General features: G+C 47.8%; 1 protein-coding gene across 2 annotated transcripts in view; it reads right to left on the reverse strand.

Moving 5' to 3' along the window:
* Rarb (retinoic acid receptor beta) overlaps positions 1–21,548 on the reverse strand; it is a 648,871-nt gene that overhangs the window by 12,476 nt on the left and 614,847 nt on the right. For both annotated transcript variants that reach the window (XM_028875672.1, XM_028875673.2), the window contains one exon: positions 3,760–3,920. In XM_028875672.1, the coding sequence (XP_028731505.1) occupies positions 3,760–3,920 (161 nt within the window). The remainder of the gene's footprint in view (positions 1–3,759; positions 3,921–21,548) is intronic.

Here is a 21,548-nt window from a genome sequence, read left to right on the forward strand (position 1 = left end):
TGTGCCACCCCAGGAAAGGAGCAGGAAGTTTCTTGCCTTTGAAGCAACTGCCTCCCTATAAAAAGCTTTTAACAAATGCCGAGTTCGGAACTGGGAGCTTGCAGAGGATGTGCTGTGGCCAACGTTATTTATGTGTATTCCCACCTACTTCCAGAAAGGATTTCAAGTCCCTTACACTGGAAACAAAGCCAGGTCTGTGCAGAGATGGTAAGAATAAAGGAGCAGCTGGAGGCAGGCAGCTCAGAGCACCAAGGGACAGCAGGACACTCCTCCTGAAGGATGTCCTGCTGCCCAGCAGGGAGGGGCTGACCGCTGGTAAACTTCTTTTTCTTTCTCTCCCATTCCATTGTAAAGGCCCCCCACAGAGTGCTTGGGACTGGTGGTCGCCAGGAGCCAGGTAGGCTCACTTATGGTTTAAATTGGAAATGTCCCCCATAGATCCATGTCTGAGTGCTTGGTCCCAGGCCGATGGTGCTGTTTCTGGAGACTGTGGAAATGCTTGTTGATGAGGTCTAGCTGGAGCAGGGTCAGGGTCACCAGTGGCTGAACTTTGAAGGTCATACCAGCCACTGTTTCCTGCTGTAACTTTAGTTTACCTAGTCACTTCAGCCACATCCTCCTGTGCCATGAGTGGAGAGACCCCCACTCTCTCTCCAGCTCCTCCCACCAGAAGTGGAAGGACCCCCACACTCTCTCCACCTCCCCCTGCCATGAGTGGAAGTACCCCCACACTCCTCTACCATGGCACATGCTCTGGAACTATGAACCAAAGTATTTCCTCCCCTGAGTTGATTCTGCCAGGCATTTTGCCCCTGCAACAGAGAACTAACACAACAAATTGGCCCCAAAGTGGGGTACGTGAGAAGGGGTCCAGGAAACTGCATGGACACCCCTCAGTCTTTAAAACTAAGATTTGGATGAGATGCTTGCCTGGAAGGAGATCTAATATTCCAGGAAAGGAAGCTGGAGTGGGTCAGAAATGTCCGCCACTGAGGTAGCTGGGGCTGGACCTTGCTGAGGAATGCTGGCAGAGAAGACACAAGTCATCCTGCTGAGGTGCCAAGGAGGCTGGGGTGTTTCTCCACTGAGGCTGCTTGTGTGAAGCTGGGGGCTGCCTCTAGAGAGATGTGCAGATGTGTGAGTGAGCTCACAGGCGTAAGGATCACACTTGGAGGTGGGTCCCCAGAAGAGGCGACCACCACCCATGGCAACCGGGCCGTTTCATCTAGTTACCTTGTGAGTCGGGGTATGGGGCCTGACCAGGCCATGTTTAGACACTGTTGCATGGAGAAGGGGGAAAGTTCTTCCTCAGCAGAACATGGTCCCAGGGGTGGTTATACTCGGGGTCTCCTGCTCTGGCTCTCTCCGTCCTCTTCAGAGGACCTGCCTCCTCTGATGGCCATACTTTTCTGCCATTAGGAGTTTGGTTTGTTCCTGAGCAGCAGGGACTTCCTGTAACTGTGCTGGCCCAAGCTCTGTCTGCCTAGCCCTCTGTACCTGGTGCAGTTTAAGTCCTGTGTCTACTACTGAACCACTAAACAAAGGAAAAGGTACTTGATCGTCTTACAGCGTGGTTTACTATGTATATGTGGGGTCAACAGCCCTCACTCTCGGGGCCCTTAGAATGAGAAGGGGATGAGGTCCTGATCATGGTTCCTGCAAATGCTGGCTGCTTGGTAACCACCAGCTGCAAAGATGCTAACCACAAAACAAAGGTTTGCTACCAATTGCTCTCCATCATGTACACATGGAAAGATGGGCGTCTCTGCCGTTTTTGAAGCCCCTGTATGTTTTTCCCTTTCTTGTTTCTCACTCCTTCCCTGGCACAGTCTGCCACCCCACAGGATGCTGTTTCTCAGCTTTGCCCTTGGCCCCAACTTGAGCCAGAGTCTCTACCTTTTAGGTTAAGCTCATCTTTACACTGAGCCGGATAGAATACCACAGTGCCTGCAACATGGTTGCTGATAACAATTTCCAAAAGGAGGAAACATTCTGCTCACTGGCACTCCTCATCAGTCACCCTCTCACCCGGTGTCCGTCCAGGGATGGGTATGTGCTGGGTGGGGTTTCTGCCATGCCCCTGCCACATGCCAGGTCCCATTCCAGAAGCATTTTAGGAGTCATCTCATTTAATCCTCCAGCCGTGACAGCACCCCATGGTCAAGTGAGATCGTGGGTGGGACAGAAGTCATTTGCTCACACCACATGGCTGAGGAGAGCTGAGTGAGATGTGACTCTTGGCCTGTGCTCTGATATACCTTTCCAGTTTTTGTGTCCTTCCTATGTGAAAAATGACAATTTCCTGGCAGCATCCAGCTTTGTCCTACTCTGGGTTAAGATAGTGAACCCCAAAACAGTGGGGCCTGGGTACAGTCCAGCAGGCCGGCCAGCATTTCTGCTTCTGCTGCTGAAGGCAGAAAAGGCCCCCAAAGGTCATTTTGAGCTGAAGTTTTCAATGTGAGCTGAATAGAGCTGCTTCAGTATCCCAGGAAAGCTTGCAGCCATCCCCAGGAAGCCAGAACGTGTGGCTGCTCAGGATCGTCAAGAGCCTCTGCCACCCCTGAGCTCAGGAAGTACCACTCGCCACCCTTCTCAGCTTCCACACATGCAAAGTTCTCTGGTTGGTAGGGGACCCACTGCCTTGTATCACTGCAGCCACAGCTCCCACAGGAGCCTGGGGCTCCCGGGGTGTCTACCTGGCATGTCCCAGCACCAAGTCGTTCAGAGCTCTTGGGCCTGCCCTAGCCACCTCTGCCAATCACTGATAGGCACTAACATCCAAGCACAGGACACCATGGACTCCTCAAGCTGACGTCAAGGCCCCTCTCCTTACTGTCCCTATTCCTTCCTGGCATTATCATCGTTTCTTTTTATCCTAAGGATTTTCATGCTATTGTCTTCCCAGTATACCTTTAACCAAACCAGAGGTGGGGAACCAACCCTCAAGTACATTTACCGGCCAGCAATCTGGGCAGCATTAGGAATCATTGGAAGAGGTCGGAATGGTGATCTAGTTGCATCCATTCATTCGTTCTTAAGCATCTATTGAGTGCCCAGTGTGTGCACAAACTGGGAGTATTCATTACTGAAAACAGTAATGCTAACCCGCCTTAGAAAATCCAAAGTCCCGTGAGCCCACCTGGAGCATCCTCCAACCAAAGCTTCCCACCAACTCTTACCTTTCTCTGCCCCTTTCTTGATTTATAACCTTAGTAAAAAGCCACTTCTCACTGAATAGTGGAGTTCATGGGACCACCTATTCATGGGGCCCAGATCTCCCTGTCCTGTACCCTCCCAGATGTTCTTGAGATTATATGCATCCCTCCTAGAAGCCAGATCATAACCCAGAAAATGGATGGCCCCATAATCCTGCCTGGAATCTATAGCTGGATTGATGTTTAAAAGATGGACCCCAGATCCCCTCCAGGTCACATATCTACCACAACCTATGTAATAAATTTCTGGCTTGAGCAGACCAAAATCCCCAAGAGGAGACACAAACACAATTAATTTGTGCTGCCAGTGCTCAGTATGCAGCCCACCACACAGTAGGTGCTCACGGATGAAAAACTGCCTTAGCCCCTGTCTTAAGACTACATGTGGGGAAGAGAGCCACCAGGAGACCTGCCTGGCTGCCAGGCCGGCTCAGGGCTGGACTGGGTGAGCATTCGTGCCAACCACAGGAAACTGTATGGGAACTATGTGGGTGCACAAGGGCCTGTGCCCACACCGCTGGCATCCCAGGCAGGTGGCTCTTACCGTGGTGTATTTACCCAGCTGGCAGAGTGAGGGAAAGGTTTCTTGGTGGGCTTTCCGGATCTTCTCTGTGAGGTCGTCTAGCTCGGCTGTCATCTCATAGCTCTCCGTGCATTCCTGCTTTGAAGGCTCCTTCTTTTTCTTGTTCCTGTCGTTCCTGACGGCTGAAAAAGGGAGATGAGAGGTCATGGAGGGCCAGGCCATGCTCCTGAGCAAGAAGTCCCCTTTCCCAGCCCTAAGGCTTAGGAAGGGGAGCAGCAAGAAAGGAGGGGATCGTTCTCAGCCAGGAAAGGAACTCGGCCGTCTCTGGCAGAACCATGCCTGCCTTTCTCAGTGCGCAGGTGCACACTTCAGTCTGTGGAAGCTTGACCCGTAAGAAGTTCCAATGCGGGCTGTATGCCATGAGTGGGAAGGGTCTGAAGGGGTGTCCTGAGTGACAGAGCTGCAAGGATCTTGTCCTGGTGGGTGGTGGGTTTGTTTTGTTTTGTTTCATTTCTGTCAACTTGCCACAAACTAGAGTTTTCTGGGAAGAAGGAACTCAACTGAGGAAAGATCTCCATCAGATTGCCTGTAGGTGAGCTTGGAGGGCATATCTTGATGAATGGTTGATGTAGTGGGGCCCAGTTCACCCCTGGCAGGCAGCCCTGGGTGTTCTAAGAAAGCAGGGTGAGCAGGCCATGAGGAGCAAGCCGGTAAGCAGCACTCCTCCATGGCCTCTGCTTCAGTTCCTGCCCTGATTAAGTTCCTGCCATGACTTCCCTCATTCCCTGGAAGGTGAAATAACCCACCCCACAATTTCTTTTGATATTTATCACATCAAAGGAACCCTGACTGACAGGTCAGTTATACCTGGGAGCCAGATCCCTCAGCAAGGTTGCTTAATAGTGAGGTGAGCATTCTCATTTCCTCATTTTTTTTTTTTTCAGATCAGCTGACTGGTACCGAAAAAGACTCCTCTTGAGGGTGATAAGGCTGTAGTTTGTGTCCCTTTATGCATTATGCTTGGACTTCTTATGTTAACCATATGATATCCTGTTATTTATCATGTTATTTAAAACTACAAAACCCTTGGCCGAGACAACTGTCTACTCATACACCCGTTCATTCAGATACCCAGTTCCAGGTCACTTGCAGCTGTCTGGACCTCAGGAAATAAGTGCCACTTGACCCTGCACATCCCAGCTCAGCAGGACACTGACACACAGTAGGGTTCATGACTCAGAGTTGTGTGGGACAGCCTCCTCCCAGGGCCAGCTTTCTCAATGGCTGTAAGTGAGCGCAATGCCAAACTGCAGCTCTTGGCAGGAACATGAAACCCAGGGAGGCAGATAAACCGATACCAGATCACATGACTCCTCCAGGGAGTCCATGTTCACTGGAGTGTCAGGACCCAGGCTGCCTGGATGCCAGCATGACCTGGGCATGTGTGATGCAAGATGACCCAGGGTATAATCTGATCTGCCTAAGAGGATTTGGCCTGGCTGCCTCCCTAAGGGTACATAGGTCATCAGGACACACAGTGTCCATACTAGGAGAGTCCTCAGGATCTGTGTGGACAGGAGATGGGGGGGGGCGTGGAAGGGGAGACAGGCTGGGGAGAGAGGAGGAATGGAAGGAAGTGAGAGCAGCCAACAGCACAGAGGAGAAGTCATTGTCTGTATAAGCAGCTCACAAGGCCAGGAGGGACCACTTTTAGGAAGAGGAGCATTCTGTGGATGTCTTGATACCTGAACCTGGAGGTTTGACCACAGAACTCACCTAATCCCCTTTTAAGGAGGCAGAGCTGCCAACTCTCTCTATGGGATCCACTTACTACCAAGGAAGAGAACACGTGGGAGAACACAGGCTGCTACCTTCCTTCTCAGTCCTTGGAGCAGTTGTTCTAGATGATGGAAAAATGGAGGCCCAAGAAGGGGCTTTATGGTATTCCCTTGTAACTCAGTGATTAGACAGACCTTCCTTGGAGATTTGGGGATGGGGCGAAAGGCCTCATGTTGTGAAGTGTGTGTGTGTGTACACAACACAACAGAAGCAGCACACAATGAGGTGGGCAGCACAGAGTGGAAGAACGGTGGTCTCTAGCTCTCTTGAGGAATGGTGCTCTTCCAGGGAGAAGGTGCTGTATCCTGAAGGCTTCTGTGTAGGTGTCCCAGGCTCTTGTACAAGACCTTAGACCCCTCCTTTGACATGCCTCTGCTTTAGTCCACACAAAGGTCAAACCCAAGCAACAAGTATATTTTCCAAACATCTCTGAGAGAATTTTGATATTCCTTACAGTTACCATATGACCCAGCAGCTCTTTTCCTGCCACACACCTCAGAGAACTAACTTAACAGCAATATGCATATATGCATGAAAAATGCAACCATGAATTTCTCTATTCTTTTTTTTTTAAATAACCCTGGACTTTTAAATTATAACCTGGTTTTGTTCTTGTTTTAAGATTTATTATTGATTATATATACAATATTCTGCCTGCATATATGCCAGAAGTGGGTGCCAGATCTCATTACAGATGGTTGTGAGCTATCATGTGGTTGCTGGGAATTGAACTCAGGACCTCCAGAAGAACAGCCAGTGCTCTTAACCTCTGAGCCATCTCTCCAGCCCCGAATCTCACTATTCTTAACACCAACCCTAACAGCCTTGGGGTGGAACCGTCCACATGACCATCTGTGGATGGCACATAAACTAAATGATTTGTCAAACCATAGAATCTTGTTTGATATTGAAAGACATGAAATGTAACTGATGCAGGTTACACTGTAGATGAACTCTGGAAACTGTGCTGAGAGAAGAAACCAGTTGCCAAAGACCATGTATCTTAGTCAGGGTTTCTATTGCTGTGAGGAGACACCATGATCACAGCAACTCTTATAAAGGAAAACATTTACTTGTGGTGGTGGTTTACAGTTTCAGAGGTTTAGTCCATTATCATCATGATGGAGAGTATGGCCATGTGCAGGCAGATGTGGTTCTAGAAGTCAACATCTTGACCCAAAGGCAACAGTTGGGAGTGGTCTGAGACACTGGGCAGTATCTTGAGCATGTATGAGACCTCAAAGCCTGCCTCCACAGTGACACACTTCCTCCAACAAGCTACACCTTCTAATATTGCCACTCCCTTTGGGGACCTTCTTCTATTAAACCACAACATCCTACTCCTTATCCCCCAAAGGCTTATAGCCATATCATAATGTAAAATTACATTCAGTCCAACTTCAAAACTTCTCATAGTCTATAACAATCCCAAACTTAAAAGTCTAAAGTTCAAAGTCTCTTCTGAGATTCATGCAATCTCTTAGCTATAATCACTTGTAAAATTAAAATAAAAAAGTAGATCATATACTTCCAATATATAATGGCATGGGATATACATTATTGTTCCAAAACAGGGAAGGGAGCATACTGGAAATACACTGGACCAAAGCAAGACCAAAAACAAGCTGGGCAAACTCCAAACTCTGTATCTCCACGTCTGATATCAAAGCATTCTTCAGATCTCCAATTCCTTTCAGCTTTGTTGACTACAACACACTTCTTTCTCTTGGGCTGGTTCCACTCCCTGTTAGCAGCTCTCCTTGGCAGGTATTCCATGGCTTTGGCATCTCCAGCATCTTGGAATCTCTAAGGCAATCAGGCTTCAACTTCGCAGCTTCATGCAATGACTTCTGTAGGCCTCCATTTTGGGACACCCCTGACAAATGCCTGGCTTCAGCAGCTTTCCTTAGTCGTGGAGGCAAATTCCATAACTCATTTCTTCTATCATTAACTCCAGAACCGAGTGGCCAAAGCTGCCAAGTTTTGCTCCTTACTGGAGCTGGAACATGGCCCCCTTGTTCAATTACATCTTTACCAGTTTTCTATTTTCCATGGTTTCTTTCACTGCCTAAGCTTGGCTGTCCTGAAAGTGTATCTGTAGACTAGGCTGGCCTTGAACTCAGAGATCCTTCAATTATATCTTCACCAACTTTCTTTTTTCCGATGGCTACCTTCACTGCCTAAACTTGGCTCTTCTGGAACTTGTAGACCAGACTAGCCTCCAATGCAGAGATCTGCCAGCCTCTGTCTCTGGAGCGCTGGGTTTAAAGGTGTGTGCCACCACACCCGGTTCTTATTTGTTTGTTTATTTATTTATTTATTTATTTATTTATTTATTTATTTATGAGACAGGGTTTCTCTGTGTAGCTTTGTGCCTTTCCTGGATCTCACTTGGTAGCCCAGGCTGGACTTGCACTCACAGAGATCCGCCTGGCTCTGCCTCCCAAGTGCTGGCACACGCCTTTAATTACACCCAGTTCTTTAATTCCTCTTCACCTGTTGAGAATTTAACTGGGTGGGATCTTGCCCTGAGGTCACCACACCCTTTATTCCATTTCTTAATCTGTTTATCTCCTTGTACACAGGATTTAGCTCTATTCCACTTCCTGGTGCTCTTTTACTCCTCAAATATTTTTCCTTGCTCAGCTTGCTCCTTTTTGTTATAAATCTTCATAGAGTTAACACTAGTAACCACACAATGGAGTCTGTTTTAGGATTTCCTCTGTTAAGGGAATTAATCCAAAACTCTTCACTTTAGCCTCAGGCAGACTTTTCAAACAAGGGCAAAAAGCAGCCACATTCTTCAGCAAAATCTCACAAGACTGGTCTCTAGGTAACACACTAACATCCTTCAACTCTGAACCTCTTGGTCCAGCCCCCACAGTTCAAATTGCTCTCTGCACCACTGTCCTCCGTGTTCCTAGTAGGATGGCTCATTAAGCAGCACTAAGTGTTCGACTGCTTTTCTAGCCCACAGTCCCCAGGTCCATATTCCTTCAAACAAAAGCACGGTCAGGCCTGTCACAGTCCTACCCAGTCCCTCGTACCAACTTCCGGCTTAGTCAGGGTTTCTATTGCTGTGAAGAGAGGGCATGGCCCTTGTAGCATGAGTGTTAAAAGGTCTTGTTAATAAAACCAAACCTGGAGCCAGGTATTGGGGTCAAAGCCGGAAGATCAGAGAAGCAGAACAAGCCACAGCCACCTCACCTTGCCAACTCCTCAGCCAATCCTGTTTCCTCAGACTGGAAGCCTCTGAGTCCTCATCCGAATGGATCTCAGCTGAACTGCTGCAGCTTAACCAGGTTCTAGTTCCTGGTCCTCACACCTTATATACCTTTCTGCTTCCTGCCATCCCTTCCTGGGATTAAAGGCGTGTGTCACCATGCCTGGCTGTTTCCAGTGTGGCTTTAAACTCACAGAGATCTGGATGGATCTCTGACTCCAGAATTCTAGGATTAAAGGTGTGTGTGCCACCATTTTCTGGCCTCTATGTCTATCTAGTGGCTGTTCTGTTCTCTGACCCAAGATAAGTTTATTAAGGTGCACAATATATTGGGGAACACAATATCACCACAGGCCATGGCAACTCTTATAAAGGAAAACATTTAACTGCGGTGGCAGCTCACAGTTTCAAAGGTTTAGTCCATTATCATCATGGCTGAGTGCATGGCAGCTGGGAGTATGGCAGTATGCAGGCAGACATGGTGCTAGAGAATTCTACATCCTGATTCAAAGGCAACAGGAAGTGGTCTGAGATGCTTGGTGGTATCTTGAGTACATAGAAGACCTGAGAGCCCACCTCCACAGTGACACACTTCTTCAACAAGACCACACCTATTCCAACAAAGCCACACCTCCTAATAGTGCCACTCCCTTTGGGGGGCATTTCCTTTCAAACTACCACACTGTGTAACATACCTTTCCACTTGTATGTAATATCCATAGACAGCAGTGGGTGGGAAGGGTTGGATGGGGGAGGGAGGTTCTAGGAGGACTCATGGTTGCCGAGTTTCTCCTTGAGGAGAGGAAGGTGTCTGGACTTCATAGGAATGCGGTGGTGCTAATTCTGTGAACACAGCACACTGAAGGGTACACCTTTACCTGACTAACGCTAAGCTGTGTGGCTTTCGGAGAGAGTTTCTCCAAACAGATAGTCACTAACAACTCTGGCCAGAACCAGAGGCCAGATGCCACCTTTGACCCTAAAGCACACAGCAGGGTAGTTCCAGCGAGGGGCGGCTGGTGTCTTAGGCTCATGAAATCGCCCAGGAGCTGGGCCAGCAGCTCATCATCATTCCCTTTCTGGGGATCAAGAATCCCCTCCCTGAAAGCAGTAGAGGGAGATTTCAGTGGAATACAGGGAAAAGCAGAGGAAGTGGGAGACTCCAGAGGAAACAAACAGGTCCAGGGCCTTCTCTGATAGTCGCTCCCTGGAAGCTATGTGCTGTTTTCCCAAGGCCTCTGCCTCTGAATGGAGCTGTTCTGGACACTAGAGAGATGTGACCTTCCAGGGACAGTGGCCCTGCTATCATGTCTTCTGCAACCTGAACCCTGGACTGCTTATCGTAACCTGACAGCATCCTCCATGCCTCACAGCAACCTGGAAGGATGGGGAGGCTGTGGATCCTGTGAAGGCCCTGTGTCTTGCAGGTGACCTGGCTGGTTCTGAACTTCACACAGAGGGCGGCTCTTCAGCGCTTTGTGATGCCTGCCACACAAAATGATAATGAAGTTCTATGAAGGTCGGCACTGAGAACTCCGCGTGCACAATGCTGTGTGAGGGTCCTCACTGTGGCTGCAGGTGGTGATTCAGGCTATGAGGAGGTGCACCAAGGGGCAGTGAGGGCTATGGATCCCTTTCTCCGGGAGCCTGTGGTGTGGAACTATGCTTTGTGTCGGCCCCACCCTTCTCTCTCCCACAAAGCACCTGGCTGTTGCACACAGTGCCCCATCCACAATGGCCATGGGGGCTGACATGCTGCTTCTCTGCAGTCCACCCCTGAGAATGGGTAGGGATGTAGTGGGAGTGCATGGTCAGCTGCTGTCAGAGCCTGCTCCCTGCCCCACTGCTCTGGGGCTATAGAAAGGGCAAGGCTTTATTTTACCTCCTCTGCATTCCCCAAGTTTACTACTGCTCGACTCACAGCGGGCTTTCAGGGACTGTGCCGTGAACGTCACGGAGAATGGGTGACTAGACACGGGGTTCCGTCCCTTTGTGGGGACGCGCATGTGGCCAGACAGAGTGCTTCTGAGCTGTTGCCTCCTAAAATGAACAGCCTTGCTGTCACTGAGTGGTCTGCAGAGGGATCATTGAGTGCTCCTGCCCCTTCAGCAGTGGCCTGGAGGGTGATGTAAGGGAGGGGTGTGTGATTTATACACCCCGATAGGACTTGGCCTGATGTTTGCAAAGCGCTTCTTAGAGTAAAGGTGCTTCATAAATATCAGGCTTCTACTCAGGAGGGGCAAAGTGCTACAAATCAGATTTGGTGGCATGAAAGTAACATATTTATGATCCACTATCATATTGCAAATGAAATGAATGTCATAAAAGTGTCACTTATACAAATACTTCTGATGTACAGATCCCGACCTATGAATATGAAAACAGACACCCAAGCACTTTTATTTGAATGTCTAATCATGGAAATAAATGAAGCCATGTTCATTTTAATGTGTGCACTTGTGCATGTATCTGGAATATTGATTTTCATACACACGATAAAAATTCAATGCAGAAACACGGGAAAGCTGTAAGCCCCACACAGACCCAGGAAGAGGACGATAGTGCTTTCTTGAAAACTTCTTGTCCTCAACAAGAGAAAATACCATCAATGGTGCATTTTGTTCATAAAGACTTTTTCATATTCAGTTTAGCAAAGGGAGCACAACGGCCTATTTATTCTTGCTTGAAATTAAAGTCTGAAGTCCGCACATTCCGACTCCTCAGCTCTCTGTTAACTACATGAATAATGGGTCACAGTTGGTCTGAAGCCGTCCTGTAACTGCTGTGCTGAGATGCTCCGGAGGAAAGCATGGGAGTTTGGTCTAATCCGAGTTGAAAGACTGTTTTCTGGGCTACTTATATAAATGAGCTCCACGGACCTGAGGGCAGGGGATGCATCACTAATCGTTGAGACCACTTTTCCCATAACTTAAGGATTGAATGGTTGGTGGGGGCTCAAGCACTTGACAAGAATCATCCCAGGAAGGAGGCCTGAGCTGGGGTGCGATGTTCCCTCCACTGCACAATGTCCTTGATGATGGATGGAGTCTGCCTGTCCCGGAATAAAGACCATGTCACACAGACAGTGGTTGGAATGCAGAAAGATGCGTGGCAGAGGCTGGGCTTTCACTCCATTCAGTTTGCAGGTGTTATCGGACCAGTCCGAGGCCAGAGTACCCTGAGTGTTTGTGTAATGAAAGAATCCTTTCATTCTGGGGACCCCGATTTCAGCCTCTCCCCACATCTCCAAGCACGCCACATGGTTGTGCTTGTGGAAGCACTTGCACACCCCCACAACTGTCAAGTGGTGTCCACTGTGCCAGGGAGCAGGCAGGGGCACTGTGGGGAATCTGTAGATAACAAGTCAAGTGTGGAGGAAACAATCTGCATGTAGCATTTCAAAAACGTAGCAAGGTCCTCATGGCTTGGACCAGCTTCCCAAAGCTACTCCGAGCGGCAGAGGCCAGTCCTTTATACCACAATGTGCAGAGGCCAAATGCTTCTCAAACTACTTTATACAAAGGATACCTGGGAGACAGTTCTAAACACACCCTTCCCCCACGTGACTATGAGCAATGGAGATCCTATCTTTGCACCTGGACATCGTTCCACTCCCTCCTTCTTAAATCTCAGCAGGTGTAGCCAGCCCTGTTGGGGTGGATGTGTTTTTCTGGTGGCCATGCTTGCAAGGCCATGCTTTAGGGTATAGGGGCTCTCTCCCAGGGACATGTGAACTATAGGAATCATTTTCAGTTTAACTGTACAAAAGAGGGCGAAGGAGATGGGCGTGGTGACAAGTGCTTGTCTTCCCATCACTGCAGAAGCTTAAGCAGGAGGATCAAAAGTTTAAGGCTAGCCTGGACAACAGAGTGAGACCCCCCGTCTCAGAGCAAGCATACACATTAAGAAGAAGCCTGGTGCTACAGTGTCACGGGAAGTGCTTCCTCTTGTATGTGAGGCATTGAGTTTAATCCCCAGGACTGCAAAGTAAATAAACACAAATCAACCAACCAACTATCCTGCCCACCACTGCCTGGGCTCAGAGGGCAAAGAGAACATTCTAGTGTGCCGTGCTGTGTAAGGGCACACACTGGGCATGTGCAATTATGTGACTGCGAAGTTTCCATAATCTCCTTGCCAGTTGGTGGCCCTTAACTCCATTCCTCTGTCAGCAAGGGGCTGCTTCAGTGAGAGTTTTGCATCTCTGGCCTTGCACTTGTAATAGTTGTCCTTTGTAGACGGGGGCTGAGGCCACGACCTTAACATATGACAATGGAAATGAAAGACACTGGGCCTGGATCAGTCATCTGACTCTGAACGAAGACTCACCCACTACTCTCCTTGCTTTTTATATTATATTATATTATATTATATTATATTATATTATATTATATTATTTATTTACTTACTTACTTATTTACTTATTTTTGAGACAAGCTCTCCCTATGTATCTCTGGCTGTCCTGAAACTTGCTATGTAGATCAGGCTGGTCTCCAACTCACAGAAATCCACCTGTCTCTGCCTTCTAAGTGCTGGGATTAAAGGAGTACAACACCATATCCAGTCCTTTGCCTTGTTTAAAATGAAAAACTCCAATGTGGGGAGCAGAGTTCAGGGTGCACGTCATAGTGCACAGTCAGAGCACAAGCCCAGGGTTCATGTCCCAGTGCACAGTCACAGCACAAGCTGAAGTTCACACTGTTGCTGTCCTGCCTGTCCTTGCACATATGAAACACTTACTGTGGGTCTTTTGACTTTTTGGATAAAAAAAAGGGGGGGTCACCCTAACAGCATGAATGAACACACTAAAACAGTCAGCTGTGTAGAAAATAGTCACATGTCTGAAGGGCCATGTGACCTGCATCCGTCACTCATCTGAGGGACGGAAGAGTGGCCACTGGGTTTCCAGATGTTTGCTAACATTTGCAACATTAATGTCCCATCTAGAACATTAATGTGGAGAAGCTCTTGCATATTTTCAAATAAATTTTAGAAATCTGAGCCATTAGAAGAAAAATCTACATGTAGATGTGTGGGTGTTCATACTGTGTGTTTCATTTAGATGACAAAAGAACTCTATATGCCTTCAGTGGACACACATACCCCTCCCCCCACATACACATACACAACACCATAACAAACACACACACAAATAAAAACTAAAAACAGAACAACACTATGTGGAAACCCTATACTTTCTAAGCTCATTTAAAAAAATTACCTCATGAAACAAATTGAAGACATGTCTTTCTGTAATAAGCCTATAGAATTAGTCAGTAAACCGCCTGCATTTATGGAACAGAAGGCTGTATGAATCTCTCAAAGAGCTGCAAGAGGTCTTTTGTAGAGGCCCATGGGGGCCCCTTCTGGGAGAGGTTGAAAGGTTCTTGTCTACAGAGGTGACTGGAGCAACCTGGACGTACATCATGCCATGGGGCGGGGCTTGTACATCAGGCTAGATGTAGGGTTCCCTTGCAGGCTAGGCAGTCTTGTCAAGGAAACTTTGAGTTTAAGTTCACTGGGTTGCTTCTGGCAGTCACAGTAACAGAAGAGTCCCTCTGCTCATGGTGAAGAGATGGCTGGGGGCAGAGATCACTTGAAGCAATTGCTGGAAGCTCCAGAAAAAACATGAGGAAGTTCTGAATCAAGGAGGGATTGTGCGGTGGAGCCAGAGTAAAGGATGCCGGGCAGGGCCTGTGACAACTCTCACCTTGGTGAGGGGTGAGAGGGACAAGATTAAATGTGCGGGATTCCAGGTACTCATGCTATCCTGTGGGGTGTGCAACTGGATAGCTTGACATAAGCCCAGGAAGCGATGCCATGGCCAGAGCCTGGGGAACAGCCTCTCCTATGGGAATAGTAGAACAGAATGCCAGCCCATCCTTTAGGCCCCGTTTCCCTTCTCCCAGTCCTTCTAGAAATTAATGTGGATGAGACTCAGATTTGGGAACTAACGTTTTAGTTGCTTCTGTGTGTCGGGTGCTGATGCAGACCGTGGGGCTCTGGCAGGGAACTAGAGTGAAGTGTGCGTGTTCAGCAAGGAGGATGGAAGGAGGGCTGCCCATAGGAAACGCTACCAGAAACTCTGACAGTTCCTTGCCCTTGCCTTTAAAAAGCCAAGATTGGAAACATTTTAACCTATTGGGAGATACACTTAAGATCTCCTTCTGGGGGCCAGCAGACTTGTTTCTTAAATCACTAGTCTGGCAAATGATCTAGACTTCTGGCCTTAGTCACAGCATGAAGTACAGCTTGTCCCAACAGCAATGTAACACCTGTCTCATGGCTACCCTCTTCCCTTCAGGGCTGAGGGGCACTCCATGCCCTGCTAAGTGCTTCCCATATATTCTGTCATTTATTTTCCAGCAACTCCCAAGATTACACATGTAGAAACTGAGTCTGAGTGTCCCAGAGGCCACACAGTCATTGACCCACAGAAGGAGGACTTGAACACCAAGACACCTCAGGTTCCACAGCCATATACTGTGCATAAAGTGACTTTCAGAACTTTTTCCTTTTCAAAAGATCGGGGTCTATAACACAAATGTAACAAGGAATTTCTCTTCTCTGCTTGGCTGTCCTTGCATGCTATGGAGTAACCACTCCCTGGCCAAGAAAAAATGTCAGAAGATCAAATAGAAAAAAAAAAAAAGCCCGTGTCATGTGGCTCTCACTCAGTGCATCCATGGCTGTTCAGTTCTCTGGCCAGTTTGCCTTCCAGCGAGAAGGAAGCAGCAGACCAGCTCCAGCTGCCTATCTCCTAAAGGACTGGATCCTGCTGAGATCACACAAGTCCTGTCTGTCCCACTATCCCGAGCCTCAGGGGAGAGTCACAGGGAAGGAAACATGCCGTCTTTGCTGTTCTCATCACCACTTGTGGCCACACACTTGAATGTCTGTCACAACAGAGATCCAAGTTTCTCCTCCCAGGAATGCTTACACCAAGGGGCCAGAGAGAGACACAAAAGTACTCCAAGAAACACCACCCCAGACATTCCTGTCCCAGCTTCCCACTTCTTTTCCTTTGCCCTTCCTGTAACAACCAAACCCACATCACGAGCAGCAGAATGTGACTTCCCCCTGTAATCAGAAGGAGATCTGCTGAGGCCCTGGAAGGCAGAGACTCCCTGGAGACTGCAAAGAGAAGTACAGAGCAAAGCAGACAAGCAGTGACAGACAACTTTCTGTGGCTGCCACTCACCGCGTGGGTCCACAGCACGAGCACAAAGTCAGGACCGGACCTTCAGCTAAGGAAGAAGCACATCCAAGACATGACTGCTGCTCATGCAGAACACAGAGGCGCAGAGGCGCAGAGGTGCAGAAGCATGCTGCACCCCAAATGACACTCTCACTGGTCAGTAAGAGGTGTTGTCTGGGTATCCACAGTGGTCCAGGCCGTGAGTTGAAAAACACGAAGCCCAGCCTGCCTAGTCTTTTGTGTTGGAGGACAATGGGGGACAAACTGAGCCTCTCCTGGCAAACCTTGTGAAGAAACCCAGAACGGGAGGGAGTGAGTGAGCGAGCGAGTGAGTGAGTGAGTGAGTGAGCAATGGACAGGGTGCTGTGTTAGGAAGTGAGGACAAGGGAAACACTCTTAAGTTGCACACCACAGAGACACTGGCACATCCATGTTCATGGCTACACAGTTCACAATAGCCGCAAAATGGAAGCAGCTTAGACAGCCATCAGGCAATGAATGGGTAAGGAATAGGTGCACATATACACAATGGAATTCTATTTAGCCATAAAGAAAAGTGAAATCATAACATTTGTAGGAAAATGGATGGAATGGAAGATCATTATGGCAAGCAAAATAAACCAGACTCAGGAAGACAAATGCCATGTTTTCTCTCATATGCAAGTCCCAGATTTAAAACTGTCTCTGTCTCTGTCTCTCTGTCTCTCTGTCTCTGTCTCTGTCTCTCTCTCTCTCTCTCTCTCTCGTGTGTGTGTGTGTGTGTGTGTGTGTGTGTGTGTGTGTGTGTGTGTGTAGTGAGGGCAGAAGTGGCTGTGTGGAGAAGGAATACCTACAAGCAGAGTGTAGGGATGGCAGAGCCAAGTATAGCAGGCCTTGGTATTGGCAATCTTCCTGATCCAGGAAGCAAACAACCACAGGAAGAAAAGAAGCTGGAACAGTGTATCTGTACTGAACACACATAGACTATTTTTCTTGTCTTTAATCCTTACATAATATAATCTCATATTGTATAACATTTATATTGTGGCAGGTATTGTAAATAATCTAGAAATGATTTAAAGTATGTGGTTAGCATGTATACTAATAGATCGCACAGCTATGGCACCTTTGTTACACAAGGTCTTTGGACACCCTCAGATCTTAGACTGCAGTACATCCTGGAAAACAGCCGGGGAAATTGAGGAATGACTATAGAGTGGGTATCAGGGAGCTGCAAATATTACCTATGGTAGGGAAATAATTCTCCACAAATTAATTATAGTGACTGGAGGAGCTGTTTGTCAGTTAAGTGACACCGCTCACTCACATTGTAGTTCTACTTCAGGGTTATAGGGACCCAGTGTCAGGCAGGGCCAGCACTGCATGATTTCCCTGCGATACTAGTGACAGAGGCAGTCTGTTCCTTAGAGAGTCACAACTGGACCTGGGGCGAGAGCAACATTTCTCATAAGATTTTGGACACAGACATACTTTAGGCTTGCTGGATCTTCATGGCCCCTGTTACAACTCAACTGAGCTCGTACCACCAAAGGCAAGGGGACTGTGTGTGAGCTGCCGGGTTGTGTTCCAGGAAAACTTGAAGAAGATAAAGTCTAGACCAAATTCGACGGTAGCTAAAGTTTTCCTGGTTCTGTTCAGCTCCTGCGGCTCTGCGGCCAGCCGCTTGGACCCAAGTAAACACACAGAGATTTATATTACTTATAAACTGTATGGCAGTGGCAGACTTCTTGCTATCTGTTCTTATATCTTAAATTAACCCATTTCTATTAATCTATTAAGTTGCCACATGGCTTGTGGTTTGTGGCTTACCGGTACTTTTACATCTTGCTTCTTCTGTGTCTGGCTGGCGACTCCTGACTCAGCCTTCCTGTTCCCAGAATTCTCCTCTCTCCTTGTCCAGCCTATACTTCCTGCCTGGCTACTGGCCAATCAGTACTTTATTTATTAACCAATCAGAGCAACACATTCAGAGCATATAGAACATCCCACAGCATTCGACCCCTGGACTCTGATGTGCACACTGTTAGGCTGAAAACTGTCCTTGCTTATTGGAGTCCAAGCTGGGGAGCCGAGGACATTCACCAGGAAAGCAGACAACTCTCACCATGACTGCTATACCGACCCCCTTCCCAATTTCTTTGTCTAAACTAACAGTCTGCATCATCTCTACATGCATGGCTGAGGGAAGATGTAAACATCCCTCACCTAAACATATGATTACTGTGTGGCTACATCCTGAGAACATGCACAGGGGAGCAGTATGTGGGATACAGACTTCTGCCCCATCAGAAGGGCAGGGAGGGACTGACCAGAGACATTCCCACCAGAGAAGGGACATTTGCACTGACTAGCAGCCAAGAAAGTGTCCGAGCACTAGTCTAGGCTGAAGAGAAGCATGAGTAGAATTTGGTGTCATAAACAGGGCCAGGGTGCCGAGCAGTGGCTTGGGATGTGTCTGGGAGAAGTGAGGGATGTTTCAGCTCATGGGGTATCAGAATTCATCCCCAAACATGCCAGGTGTAGTGGGGACCAATGACAACACACACAGACTCTCAGATAATATTTGGTGCATACTGGGGTAAAAGTGCTCAGGCTGTGGAAGCATTGGTGTGGAAGTCATGACGAATACAGCCTGGTTAGCATGCTAGTGTCAGGAATAGTGGATTCAGGGTCAGAAGTGGCATTCCCCTGAAACATTTCCTTCGTAGGCATTTAGAGATCCTCTAGGTAATTTGTGACAACCCCCTCCCCCTGCCCCGGGCTTCCTTTGGAGTGACTTAGTTAGAAAGAGACCCTCCTAAGTACCTACTGTAACTCGTACAGTGAGGAAGGAGAAGGATGCAGACTCTCTCCTCTCCATGACAACGCTAACCCTGTCCATCAGATAGTGATGGACACCGGCATTCCAGAAGACATCTTCTCTCACACAGGCTTTGATCCTCAGAAGCTCTTTCTATATGTCCAAGGCTATAATCCTCCTGCCTTGGGGTCTATAGTGCAGGCTCCGTACTCTAGTGTAGTCCAGCCCCTGTTGCCACTTGTTAAATGGTATTTTTTTCTTTCAAAAGGAAGTCTCTCTTCCTTGAGCCAATGTGGTTCTTATACTGGGTGGAGAGTCCAGGAAACAAGTCTTTGAACACTTAGGGTGGTAGCTGTCCTAACCAAACACCAGCCACAGGTTGAATATCCAGTTCTGGAAGTCTGAAATCCCAAATGCTTCCAAACCAGTGAATTCACATGTTGAAATGTGAATGTCCTCTCTAGTGTGACACCCTCCCCAGTGCGAACACTCTCCCTGCTGTGACACCCTCCCCAGGGTGACATCTTCCCCAGAGTGTCATCCTTTCCAGTGGCTGTGACGGGGATTGATGATGGCATGAGGGTGCAGCCCTGGGGAATGGGTTGAGGGTCCTTGTAACAGTCCACAGAGAGCTCACTATCTTGTCTGCAAGTGAGGTTACGGCAAGAAAGTACCTGTCTGTCTGTCTGTCAGAACATGGGTTCTCACTAGACACTTCCTGGGCTTTCACCTTGGGCATCCAAGCTTCTGATATCTATGACACTCAAACCTACATTACTTTTGCTATGGTACTCCAGATGGACTGAGACAGACAGACAGACAGACAGACAGACACACACACACACACACACACACACACACACACACACACACACACTTCCCTTGAGGCTCTAGTAAATTATGTGATGTCCCATGCGCTTCTGTCTTCACCACTGTGGACAGCTTTTACAGCTGGGTACCTTACCTCAGAGTCCTCACTTTCCCAACCAGCACTTACAGAAATGACAAGTGCCTCTTCAGAGACCGCCTCTAAGTGTCAGGTGCACTTCTGAGCACATGCTCAGACTACAGATGTACAGAATTCCTTGTTGAAGACACAGGGTTATCTAGGATCTCATCTATTAGACGACCTAAGAACCAATTCATAGGGGGCTGAGCTGCAGTGTGGGCTTTTGGCTTGAGTGGCTGTTGAAGACTGAGCTCAGGGCTGGTGGCCCTGGGTTTTAAGGCATGGCGATGAGCTCAGGGAGGTGCTGAGCTAATATGGCCTCAGAAGGAGCGAGCACATTGTCACCTCTCTTCTCTCCCTCACAGTCCCTTTGCCTTTCTTCACCTCATGTATTTCCAATGGTTTCACTCACACTGAAAAGAAACGAGTTTGTGAGTACATGGCATGGTCAGCCGCCCTGGAGGATACTCAGTCCTAGAAAATGTCCATTTGAAAACAGGGCACTTGGAACTAAAGAGCCATCTTCAGGGTTCATGGGTCAGTTCTAAATGCAGAGGGCTGTCATCTTTCAAGATCTGACTTGCCGAACACCTTAAGATGGACACATGCTATCATGGTATGTGGTCACTCTGGTGACCAGCTCCCAGCCCTGACTTCCCCAGCCTCTGAGACACTGCTGCATTCGCTGGCCTGCATCAGGGTTGTGACACATCTATCTGCAGGCCTACCATTTGTTTCTGCTCACACCTTCTGGAAACCCCACAGCTCACGCAGTTCTCATGGGACTATGTCCCCACCAGCTGCACGGTGCACCTGCTGTAGAGTCCCCTTCCTGTGGGCTCTGATGCCCTCAGGCCTGGTACCACCTACATTCCCTTCACCAACAACAAGACATAAAAGAGACATTCCTTCAGGGCTGTTAGCAACCTCCAAGATCCGATACCATTTTATAGCCAGCAGGCAATCACATTGAACTTGTATTACTACCCTAGATATGGACTGGAGGGGGGAGGGTAGGCGCCAAGTCACAAATATAAAACACACATCTGGCTTCCTAAAATGACTCAGATCTCTTGAGAAATACACAGTAAACACAATCTAACATGTTAGGTTCTAAATACAGAGGCTGGCCTCCTCATGAGAGGACCATGGCTCATCCTCAAACACCCATAGCATCAGCAGCTGCTGTGAGGGGTATCAGAGAAATATTCAGAACTAAAACATAACATTTCTCCAGACAGTGTGTGTGTCTAAAAAGGAAGAAAACAGTAATGACTAGAGAAGGTTAACATGTCCCCAGCAACCTGTCACTTTGTCCAGGTGTACCAGTAACATGTAGTGCATGGGTTTGAGTCTTGCTTCCCTTCTCAAAAGTTTATGTGGGGTGAAGCATTCTGGAAACGTCTTTCAAACAACAGCAGGGAAAAAGAAACCCTACTCAATGCCAGCAAAGACTTAGGATGTATACCACATTTAAAGGAATGGGCTTTCTAAGACTTTTTGCTTGGCATGGCCTTAAAATGGAGGGAATCTGAATACTGGTCCTCCTGTATTATTCATTACATAATTGCTGTGCTTTGTTAGAAATATGATCTATTATAACCTTGAATGGAGTACATTAAATGACATTGAAAATTAGATTATTCTGATTATTAGAGAAGTGAGAAATGTGCTAAACATTTGTAAGGCTGATAATCAATCAGGGTATCCATTGGAGTGTAATAAAAATAAATCCGGAGCTAGTGTGTTTAAATCTAATTTTTTAAGCATGACATTTTCTTCAGAGTTTCTCTCTAAAATG

Source organism: Peromyscus leucopus, chromosome 9, assembly GCF_004664715.2.
Source record: "Peromyscus leucopus breed LL Stock chromosome 9, UCI_PerLeu_2.1, whole genome shotgun sequence".
Lineage (NCBI taxonomy): Eukaryota > Metazoa > Chordata > Mammalia > Rodentia > Cricetidae > Peromyscus > Peromyscus leucopus.